This window comes from Chanos chanos, chromosome 2 (assembly GCF_902362185.1).
Source record: "Chanos chanos chromosome 2, fChaCha1.1, whole genome shotgun sequence".
In the NCBI taxonomy this organism is placed as follows: domain Eukaryota; kingdom Metazoa; phylum Chordata; class Actinopteri; order Gonorynchiformes; family Chanidae; genus Chanos; species Chanos chanos.
In genome coordinates, this window is record NC_044496.1 from 38,243,642 (window position 1) to 38,255,146 (window position 11,505).

An 11,505-nucleotide genomic window follows, 5' to 3' on the forward strand; every position below is an offset into this window, starting at 1 on the left:
TCGGGCCTCGTAATATGCACAATAAATAGAGCCCTTTGGACAGTTTGGAGAACCACTAGGCCAAAGTAACAAGGCACCACTACGGCCTTAAGGAAATATCTTAAGACATATGAGATTACTGAGGGAACTTGTATTTTGTATTGAGAGAGGGTAGCTGCCTAAAACGTCTTAGAATCACAAAACACTGACTAAAAGAACCTTTGCTCTGACCCCCCAGATAATAGTTTTCTTTAGCGCCTTACACAGTTCATCTTGAACCAACTTTAACTGGAGGACAAACCATTAAGTATCTCTTTCTTTGAAATGGGTGTGCTAGAATTTTTTTTTTTTTTTTACCAAGATGTAATTGGATGGAGTGAGACTGGAGTTTAATATACACCCCCCCAGAAAAGAAAAACAGCATTGCACAGTAACTGACTTCCCTCTCAATCTCTCTCTTTCTCTCTCCCTGATTGTCGTTAAGCATGAAAATTGAGATGACTCATTTTTACAGGAAAATGTCAGGCACATTGAGTAATGTGAATGCAACAGGGCATTCCCACTGGCCATTCTCTTTTCTTTAATATCTATACATGAGGGAAAGTAAATGCTATCATTAAACAAACACAACCATTATTATGGCTCTACCAGTACGTCTGGCACCCATGGACACACTCTGCCTTAAATTCATTTATTAACTGTGGCATGCTAAGGCGTTTTTCTTTCAACCAGTGACGGGAGACATGATTTATTCCAGACTAATTTCACTTTGTATAAACTATGAAGTAAATTATTTATTATTTGCTTTGGAATAAATTGTTTACCTAATGAATGTTACTTGTTTATGTAGCGAGGTTTAGGTGTAATAAAACAAATACATCTATGTTCATGTTTTGTCTTTCTTATTTACGGTCAATATATGCAGTATAGATGGTAACGTTCTTATGAGGGAAGCCCCTTGGTCTCACAGCATAAGAGTTACTGTCAATATTTACGGAGACATAAAATGCTCTCCACTCAAGGATCTTAATGCTCCAACAGAGTTTTGATATTATTTATTTTTAAGGATTAACTCAGCATAAGAACCGTGCTGAAAATATCTGGACATTACGCAGTTTTCCAAAGCGGGCCTTTATTTCAGAAAGCGCCTTTAGACTTAATAATATATTAACATTCAGAACCACAAGTGCGGTTTCGTGCTGCCTTTCTCTGAAAGGCTTTGTATGGCTGATGGAGAAGATAACATCTTTACTATTCTTGAGCTGTTTGATCCCTGGTCATATCTGTCAAAAAAGTCTGACCAATCCTCCTAAGTGTTGGGCGGGCTTTACTCAGGCGCTCTTCTTAAATACCTTTCGCACATCGTAAAACACTCAAATGAAGATATGTGCGCATCGTACCTGGACCAACAGCAAAGGAACGCATTTATGCACATGAGCTTGGAAGTTGTTCAAAAGGTGCACAGATATCATTGATCATCTCAGAAAAGATGACCAACTTTGTCAACTTCACCGAAATGTTTAATAGCACTGTTCTGGACCACGAGAGATTTGGAAATCTTGAGGACATCGATGTCTCCGCGGATAGAAGTCCAGTCCTCAGGATAATAATCTCCATTGTGTACTCAGTCGTGTGCGCCATTGGTCTGGTGGGGAACTTGCTGGTATTTTTTCTGATGAAAGTTAAAAAGGGCAGAAAAAGCTCAACAATTAACTTTTTTATATTTAACCTGGCCGTAACAGACTTTCAGTTTGTGCTGACACTGCCTTTTTGGGCAGTGGATACCGCTCTGGACTTCAGCTGGCCGTTTGGAAACGCCATGTGTAAAATAATTCTGTCGGTCACCGTTATGAACATGTACGCAAGCGTCTTTTTTCTCACAGCAATGAGTATTACGCGCTACTGGTCAGTCGCCACGGCTGCGAAGAGCAGGTTCCGTCAACCTCCGTGCTCCGTGCGTTGGGTGTGCGCATTTCTGTGGATTATTGCAACTGTGGTCACAGCTCCTACGTCTATCTTTTCAACTGTGACAAACGTTGCTGGGGAAAAGCTTTGTCTTTTGAAGTTCCCTGCTGGACAGGACTGGTTGGCTATTTATCATCTTCAAAAAATCTTAGTCGGTTTTGTTTTACCAATGTTAATCCTCTCGGTCAGTTATTTGCTACTTTTGAGATTTGTAAGAAAACGAAGCATGAATAACAACAAGTCAAGACGAAAGCTTAATGTGACAAAATCCGTGACCATCGTTGTTCTTTCATTTTTTCTCTGCTGGATGCCAAACCACGCTATTACATTATGGGGTGTCTTGGTCAAATTTAATGTTGTTTATTGGGATGAGAGCTACTACATAGTGCACACGTATGTCTTCCCCGCCACTGTATGCTTAGCGCACACCAATAGCTGTTTAAACCCATTTATTTACTGCTTAACGCGAAGAGAATTTAGGAAGAAACTGAAGATGTGCATGTTTAGCTTTGTTCCTCATTCATCTAAGGGTTCCATTCGGTCGAGAAATATGAGAGGGATTGTCTAAAACCGATGCAACAGACTTAGGAAATGCAAACTACTGCAGTTCATTGCTATGTCTCTTAAACACCAGTGCCAAACTGTACGTCCAAGCACCATAGTGATCATTAGATATATATGAGCTTACAATTTTAAGTGTTTGCATGCATGTATAAATCCTAACGTATCAAACTCACTACATTGTGGGGAGGGCTCATTTGTTAACCTGGGACGTCATTTGAACCTTCACTTACAGCTGGTGCACACTAGGAATAATTATAGGGACAGTTAACCTCTACAGAATCTGAGTGACTAAATAAAGCTTTGATCCAAAACGTATAAGTCTGATATTCATTTTCTGTCCATGTTCCACTTGTCTTTGTCTGCACACTCTCATTCACGACGAGCACATCAAAACAAAAAGACGAATATCGGTGGTTCAGAAAATGAATGAATGGATAACCTTTAAAGTCCAGGGATCAATACATTGAATGACCTAAGTTAGTACCGGACAGCATTGTCGGAGTAAATTTAAAGGAGTTGTAATCCTGTGTAAATGCACAACCATTGGGGATGAAGTCGCGTAAACATACTATTGTGGCGTCAATAAACCATTATGGAATCAAGTTGAGGAATTAAACATTTATATGGATGCTTCTGTTACCCTTCATAATTATGAGTAGTTATGCTATGTTTAACTCACAGTAGAGTTTCGTCAAATTGCACAACATATGCTAAGACAAAATTACTCACAAATTGACATCAGATTCCTCATTTCATTTTTTTTTTAACATTAGGAAACATGTTTGATGCGGGGACGAAACGCAGTATTATAATCGGCACTGACACTTCAACGCCCCTTGCTTTCCCTTCAGCCTATTTTGTCGACACGTGACCAGGGCGCAAAGATATTACGTCATGTGAGAAACGTTGTGCGGCGCCTTCACCGTGTCTGAAAGAAATCGGAGCTGGCGATGCCTGGATTTGATTTTCCAGATATTTTAATTGTTTAATCTGTGAATGGCGCCTAAACAGGACCCTAAACCTAAATTTCAAGAAGGTAAGGAATCCCAGAAGCTCTAAAATCTTGTCAAATTTTAGGCGCTATTGTTCATATCGGATCATGTTCTTGCCTGTGCACAAGTGGGCGCTGCCACTAACACAATGGCGCATACAGTATCCGCAAGGAAATGTGAAAGCGATATAATTTATCTTAATGTTCTACATGTTTACAAATCTTATACACTTTATTTACACGCAAAATTCACTTCATTGCAGACTGCTAATGCAGCGGTTCTCCTAGATCGTATACGATGGCTCATTTCCCCTCACATTGTGTTAGCTAACGAGCTAAGTTACATCTTCCTGGAGACGAACAGTATACATAACAGTTACTCAATATAAAACATCTTAGGCCGTGCAAAGTTCATATACCTTGGTGACGTTAACTTGAGCAAACTCTGCTTCCTTCGCATCGCAAAATACGCGCGTATGCTTCACAGACTCAGCGCATGCATGAGCTTGCTGGGAGTCCAGGGTATTGGACTGAAGGTGGGCCTTTCGTATAGGCTAAGTCATGGTTAGCTATGCAGTTTGGTGATAAAGTCTAAAATGTGTCACAGACATTGTACCACCTACTGACAGTGTAGATAGTAAAGAAGATTCGCGTTCCCATCCTCCTCCATCCCTGCCGAACTGTGTCATATGGCGCGTTGTCAAAGCAGATTGTTTACCTGTTGCCTTGTTTCTTGAATATTCCTGCATACAGAACACGAGCTCGAGAGATCCTGTAATAATGCCTTAAGCAAAATACAGCCCTAAGAGCATCGTTGCTGAAGTGCGACAGCATTGCCATTGAATATACCGCTTCGTTCTAAGTAGTCTGTTAACCACTGCCTTACTCTTGATTGTGTGTTTGCAGTGAACACCTTCAGTATTATCAAACACTTAACAAAAAAAAAAAAAAGTAAAAAGCTTTTTTTGACATTCTCATTCGTGGTGTGTTACTTTATGACAGAGTTGCGCTTATTTCTTATCTTAATTTTTTTTTACCACCCTGGCAAACACGATTGTATACATCCAATAAATAAGTAAAACAGAAACGATGTCCTTTGATGGCAGCAACTACTTCACATCACAAGACAAGTTTATAACAGTTCTGGGTACAAATTAAGATTTGTCTGTTATTTCAGGTGAACGAGTGCTGTGTTTCCATGGGCCATTGCTATACGAAGCTAAGGTATTATTCCCATTAAACATCACCTCTATTCAAAAACATTGTTCAAAATAAAGCGTGCCTTTGTAGTGTGTAGACATTTGTTATTTTTGTCTTTGCAGTGTGTTAAAATCAATATCAAGGACAAACAAGTGAAATACTTCATTCATTACAGTGGATGGAATAAGAAGTAAGTGCGTATAATTTGATAGTCATTCTAACTCAGTTTACGCAATCATTTCAATCTGTCTTTTGAGTGTGACATATTTTAAAGGTGGCACATCTCTGATATTGTTAGGGAACAACATAAAGTTCAGATTTAATGTTTGTGTCCTGTCTCCAGCTGGGACGAATGGGTTCCTGAAAGCCGTGTGCTCAAATATGTGGACAGTAATCTGCAGAAACAGAAAGAGCTTCAGAAGGCAAACCAGTGAGTTCTTCTCGATAGTCTCTTAGTTACGATAAAAGCTTATATTGGTCTCTCTCTGAATTTAAAAATCGCATAAAAACTGCAGAACCGGCTGAGCAGTTTTCTGATCGAAGGTGGCTGACTTTGTGCAGCGTCTTTGGTCTTTGGAGCTGGTAGATCAGTCTGGAAGCTGCTAGATGTTTAGAACCGTTTTCAAGATGTTCTGAACATCTACAGCTTCCTCTATGAAATAAAGAGATCTGCGTGGGCTTCTGTAATGTTTCATTCTGTTTTTACAACTGTCATTTAAAAAATGAATGTCACGTCTCCTGTGTTTGTTTTGTTTTGTTTTCAGAGACCATTATGTTGAGGGAAGGATGAGGGGAGTAGCACCAAGCAAGAAGATTGCTGCAGTGCAGCAAAAAAACGTTGATGTGTGAGTGTCCTCCTCCTCCATTTGCATTTTAAATGTAAATGATAGTGATGGTGACGGTGTCGGTGTCAGTCAAAAGACTTATTTACTCTCCAAAAAATTCCAACAGTTTCTAAAACAGTTTCTAATGATTTCTGACTGTAAAAGGGCTGCTTGTGCAAACTGCCTCATGCTCATGCATTCTTACTCAAATTCCTAACAGAAAACAATTAGAAAATTCACAATGTGAACTTAAATAATTTATTAACAAGTTTTCCAGTCATTTCTGAATAAAGGTAAGTCTTAGTACTGAAGTACAAGCTTTTGTAATTGCAAAACAAATTAAATTCTGTTTTCTGAAAATGGATCTTACAGTCTTCCTCAAGGGCACACTAGCAGAGCTCCAACATTTGAACTCACGACTCTGTTGTTACCTGACTCTTTTTTTCATAAGCTGTTTCGAGGCTATCATTCCTTTCTTCATCTGTGTCCTCCTTTGTTCTGAACTGGCATTGTTCTTTTCTCTACCTCGCAGTCGTACCAGATGCCCCAAACACACTGGATAACTATATTCATAAAGAAATACACAAATGAAAAGCTTCCCTTAGTTTTGGTTTTTGACTGACAGAGCATACAATATCACCAGTCACTTTAACTATGCATTTTGTTCAACTTTAAAAATGTAATTTAAATTAATTTGAAGTACAAGTGATATAATTCCCACTTTGCTCTGTTTTGTAACTGTTTTGTTTTATCTTTCAATTAGGAAAACAAAAAAGAACAAACAGAAGAGTAAGTACCATTTTCCTTTTATCGTCTTAGTTCATTCCAGGGGAATGTTCTCTCACTGTTTTATTGCTTTACATCACAAAGTTATATTGCCTAATGCTTATTGCAACAGTGATTTAGTTGGGAGGGAAATTAGTTTTTGACCAGATTATTGTTGAAATACCACTGTAATTGACCTTACTTATTGTTCTCTTGTGATGGACGCTCCAGTTCTGGGTGGAACAAACGATTTAAGCCTCAGTCAAATTGTTTTTGGATTGTTAGCTGTATCACCCTTTGGGTTGATTGAAGCACAAATGTCCTTTGATTTCAAGGTTTCGGTTGTCAGAACAAAGCCGCAAAGACCTCTGAGTAAAATTTTAACAAGAATTGAGAGATAGTTTGCATTATAGACAACACTGCACTGTGACATAGACCTTGATGGCTGGTAAAGCTCTCTTTTGGCCGACGTAGAAGGTGTGTGTCTAGGCAGATGAAAACAATCATAATGATTGATTTATGATAATTGCACTGTAATGATTTGTGTCTTTCAGCCCCAGGGGCAGGAGAAGGAACGAGTACAGGAGAAATGCCCCACCCCCCACGTAAGAAGCGGGCACGTGTCGACCCCACTGTGGAAAGTGTACGTTTAGAAACATTGATCTAAATCTGACTGCCTAGCGACAACACGTGGTTCATTGATTTTGATCGTCTGAACTGATAAGAGCTGCTTTACTGAGTCCCTGCACTTAGAACTCGTACCAGATGACTTTAGCTTCATACAGTATGTTACAGTATTTGCTAAATATGTATTGAGTGGGATTGTATCTGACTGTTAACTCAACACCGGTTCCTATATAGGAGGAGACTTTTATAAACCGAGTGGAGGTGAAGGTGAAGATTCCAGAAGAGCTGAAGCCATGGTTGGTGGATGACTGGGATCTCATTACCAGACAGAAGCAGGTAAAACCTGATTTGGTATCTGTAGAATTCAGTAAGCGTGCTTTACTAGGATACGTTTCTGGCTTTTCATAAGTGTAAAAAAAAAAAACAGAACTATTAAGAAGAAGGGGAGCTGATCCTAGGTCATTAGTCTTACCAAAAGAAGCTTGAAATGGCAAGTGTTGAGTTTAGAAAACGGTTTGTGTTCATCACCAACATTTGCTAACATTTGTTAGCAATTAAAAGGCAGTGTAGAGCAATGGGGATCTTCAACAGTTGAAGTATATTACTACTGCAAGCAAAGTGCACTGTTTAGCTTGACCTGTTCTACATCAATTTTTTTGAAGCTTACATTAATCATTGTGAACATTTGTCTGGTTCATATCTCAAGCTCTATCCCTCATAAATTTGGTTTGTTTTGCTGTATATATAGTGTAGTTGTACTGAAACAAATAAAGCATAGGAGACTGCTTCCTATCCAAAAATAAGAGAAGGAATAAGAGAAGGACTTAAGCCTGCTTTCTGCAAACGTAAGGCGTAATATTGCCAAAAAAAACCCAGTAATTATGACCACTTTTCCATTAAAAAAGTTCCCAAAACCATTGACCTTCAAGAGGGTAGCACCTTTAGCCCTGATCGTTCGTTGTTTTCTGTGCCCAGCTGTTCCATCTGCCTGCAAAAAAGAATGTGGATGCCGTCCTGGAGGACTATGCAAATTACAAAAAGTCAAGAGGAAACTCTGACAACAAGTACGTAGGTGTACATTTGTGAAGTTAGTCGTTGGAAAACCTGTGGTACTTTTTTTTTTCTCTTTTTTTTACGTTCTTAGCCACCTATTCTCAAATTAGTTGATAAGATTCATGTTTTTCAATGTTCAGCTGTTCCCGATGTGTTTTTAACTCAGGGAATACGCCGTGAATGAGGTGGTTGCTGGTATCAGAGAGTACTTCAATGTTATGCTGGGTACTCAACTCCTCTACAAGTTTGAGAGACCCCAGTACGCCGACGTCCTGGCAAACCACCCAGACACCCCCATGTCCCAGATCTACGGAGCTCCTCACCTGCTCAGGCTCTTTGGTAAGAGAAAAGAAGATGTCCTCTCTATCTGCTGTCTATGTTACAGTCTGCTGACTGTCTCATTATTTAAGTTTTTTGGGGAATGTGTTAGTCGTGAAATGGGATTTGATGAGTTTGCATCATTGAATACAATTTGGATAAATAAACTCAAACTAATCTTGACGCAGGCGATTCGTCACTTTACACCTCAGTGTGAACAGGGTTTCCATTTTCAAAGGAACTTTCCAGAGAAATGGCAAAAAGCACCAGAGGCGGGTTTTTTTGATCGGCGTGTTAGTTATCAAATAAAATCTTTCACTATGCAACGCAAAAGATTTGCCACCTAACTATTAGTCACTGAGATGAATCAGCAATATCACACACATTACAAATTCAAAAACAAGAAATACCTAAACTGTCAAGTGACATTTTGGCATGTAGGACAGAACTAGAAAATGTAGCTAATTTAATTAGCTTGTATTCCCTCACCACGATATGAAAGGCTAGCACTCTCTTCAGCATACTTGGCTTGTCACAGTTTCATTATGTTGTTGTGCCCCCTGCCCCTACCACTTTCCATTCACTACCGATAAGTTGACATAAAGGTTCATGGAAACAGAAGAAAATTAAATGAAAACGTGACATGGTTCAGTAGCCTGTTTATTTAAACGTGCTTACAGAATTAATGACTAATACGAACTGAGCAGGCTGGTCAAAATCTTATTTCAGCCGGAGATATTGCCGGTCACTGGCTGAAAATGAAAACCCTTGTAAAGAAGTGTTGGATCCACAGGTGTCTAAGCTTCTGCAATTAATGTCTCTCCTTCTCAGACTCCTGTTGTATAATGCTTCTGAATGTAATTTCATCCTTAGAAACAGTTAAAACAAAATGATGGAGTGCACTCAGGCATATAACAGAACTTCTGAGTGCACTTACACAGTTCAGATTGTATAATGGATTTAAAAAAAAACAAAAAAAAACAGACTTGTATAGTTGAGATATGAAATGCGGAGGTACCAGGGCAGCCTCAAGTACCTGCATATTGTAATTTGAGATGAAATAAAAGGCCTTTCAAAGTTGAGGAGCAGAAGTAAATGTTGATGCTTGAGTTATTGATGATGGTGTTCAAAAGCACTGCCTCTGTTGAAGCCTTCTCTAGCTCCTTAAGCTTATTCTGAAAAAAATTTTTTGAAGTGTTTTGTCATGAAAGACACAATGCGTGTCCTGTAAGGAATAAGAAATGTACCACTATTATTTGAGTTTAAGTTTTGTAAGTCTTTTTTTTTTTTTTTCTTAACTGATTTCAAATTACAGAACACATTCAATTTGAGTTCAGTTTCAAAACTTAATAAAGAATCTGAAATTAAGCAATAAAATTCAGATTCACAAAATCCAAAGTCAGATTATAGTGGCACATTTCTCCTTCCTTTGTCCTTCTTGGCCAGGCTGTACACTGTGTGTGCTATTAATCTCTGCGACATACACCAATTCAGTTGATGAACCTCATCCATCCATCCTGGTTTTATGCTTAAGTACTCGGCTGTTTTGACTGCTTTGTCAGTTCTGTGGCAGTTCAATAAACTGCGCCAGTTCTAACAGTTGTTTGCCTTTGACAGTGAGAATTGGAGCTATGTTAGCCTACACACCTCTTGATGAGAAGAGTCTAGCCCTGCTGCTCAGCTATCTGCAGGACTTTTTGAAGTGAGTATCCACTTATTCCGCACATAGCACAGGACAACTGCTGCTTGCCTCCCTGTATACAGTAAATCAACAGCCAGATAAAAAGAGGTATAGGTCCAACATCTGAGGTCTTTGGTTCGAATCCCACCTGTGCGGCGCTGACTCGAAATCCAAGAAGAAACAGCTTACAGCTGTCTCTGTTTGGATTGGCTATTAAAGGTCTTTACCTCTATAATCACAGATAGTCATGTGAGTAGACCTCTCCTCTCAGTGTGGAGTGACAGCTTCCTTGATATCAAACAGCTCATGGAGTGGATAAATGAGGGATTGGATTCCTGCATGTCGGAGGCAGCATGCGTTAGCTTCTTTCATCTCAACTGCCACACGAGAAGATGATAGCTCAGGAGATCATTGGTAATTTAGAATTCCAAATTAGGGCCAAAAATTGAAAAGAGGGGGGAAAAAGGTAGTCTAGTTATAGGCTTAAAATGAATTTGTAATGAACAGCTGAATGAGAGAGTGTTAGGCTTGATTTGAGCATTTGAGTGGAAAATTGTCAGGTTTAATTATATGTATTGGAACTGTTTTGTTTTTCAGGTATTTGGTGAAGAACTCATCTTCTCTGTTCAGTGCAAGTGACTATGAAGTAGCACCTCCTGAGTACCACCGCAAGGCGGTTTGACCACAGAGCCTGTTTGGATAAAGGGTGTTACACACTGATTCACTGAAAAAACTTTTCCCCCTTTTTTTCTTTTAAGAAAACAACTTGTTTCAGGGCAGGGAAAGGGACCCCTGAAGTCTTGCGAAACATTTATATTGTGGTCTCTTGGCTTTGAAATACATTTTTTTAACACTTGATGTTAAGCCACAAGAACCACACCCCTACTCTCATAAAGACATGTTTCCAGTTCAAGTAATAGTGTGAAACCAGATCTTGGATAAAGGCCATTTCAATATGTTATATTGAAATGTCAATCATTTGTTAACTGTCGGATGGTATTTTGTAATAAAATCTTGTTTTCATTCACTCTTGAGCACTGCATGTTTGTCTCATTGAGCTATGCTGACATTTTACCTTTCAGAATTGAGCTTTCCACAAATGTCAGCATGTGGAGGCACAAAGTCAGTAATATATATTATGTATGCAAAACAGATTTAATAGCATTGTATTTTTTTCCTGAAACATTGTAGTTACTTTTAAATACACTGTATTTCAATATCTTTGCATACTTAATCATATTAAGATACATTCGTAATTATGTCCATACATTAAGTGCATAGATAACAACTACAGCAACTTCACTCTCTGTTGTCAAATCTTGAGGTCCCATATCCACAGTGTTGTGCTGATGTAACTGAATAATTACTAGAGATGTTGGAATAACATGGCAAACCAGCTTTTGAAATCACCTCTGGCACTGGACAGTTGTTTTTGGAATCTGAGAAAAGTGTTTCAGAGGGGACTCTTTTTCAGTACACACAGACTGTTCAAGATGTTATTTACAGATCCTTTTAAGAATATAGTGATATTTACAGTC

General features: G+C 38.9%; 2 protein-coding genes across 3 annotated transcripts; both read left to right on the plus strand.

Moving 5' to 3' along the window:
• The first annotated feature begins 1,468 nt into the window (after positions 1 to 1,468).
• On the plus strand, positions 1,469 to 2,512 carry rxfp3.3a3 (relaxin family peptide receptor 3.3a3). Its single transcript, XM_030765315.1, has one exon. It carries the CDS (start codon positions 1,469 to 1,471, stop codon positions 2,510 to 2,512), a length of 1,044 nt encoding a protein of 347 aa, XP_030621175.1.
• Positions 2,513 to 3,425: 913 nt separating this feature from the next.
• On the plus strand, positions 3,426 to 10,979 carry morf4l1 (mortality factor 4 like 1). Of its 2 annotated transcripts, XM_030765867.1 has the most exons (12): positions 3,426 to 3,544; positions 4,677 to 4,723; positions 4,822 to 4,889; positions 5,043 to 5,129; positions 5,464 to 5,544; positions 6,287 to 6,312; positions 6,843 to 6,931; positions 7,150 to 7,251; positions 7,891 to 7,979; positions 8,135 to 8,307; positions 9,904 to 9,988; positions 10,565 to 10,979. In XM_030765867.1, exons 1-12 carry the CDS (start codon positions 3,505 to 3,507, stop codon positions 10,647 to 10,649), a joined length of 972 nt encoding a protein of 323 aa, XP_030621727.1. In that variant the 5' UTR covers positions 3,426 to 3,504; the 3' UTR covers positions 10,650 to 10,979. The 2 variants fall into 2 exon arrangements, with proteins under 2 accessions (XP_030621727.1, XP_030621728.1); XM_030765868.1 differs by lacking the exon at positions 3,426 to 3,544 and having other exon boundaries at positions 4,705 to 4,723; positions 4,822 to 4,893.
• The last annotated feature ends 526 nt before the right edge of the window (positions 10,980 to 11,505 follow it).

Excerpts from the sequence above, each read along its gene's own strand:
- morf4l1 (XM_030765867.1), top strand. The coding sequence starts at position 3,505 with ATGGCGCCTAAACAGGACCCTAAACCTAAATTTCAAGAAG. Across the intron at positions 4,890-5,042 it reads TACAGTGGATGGAATAAGAA|CTGGGACGAATGGGTTCCTG; the intron begins GTAAGTGCGTAT and ends TCCTGTCTCCAG. Across the intron at positions 8,308-9,903 it reads TCACCTGCTCAGGCTCTTTG|TGAGAATTGGAGCTATGTTA; the intron begins GTAAGAGAAAAG and ends TGCCTTTGACAG.
- rxfp3.3a3 (XM_030765315.1), top strand. The coding sequence starts at position 1,469 with ATGACCAACTTTGTCAACTTCACCGAAATGTTTAATAGCACTGTTCTG.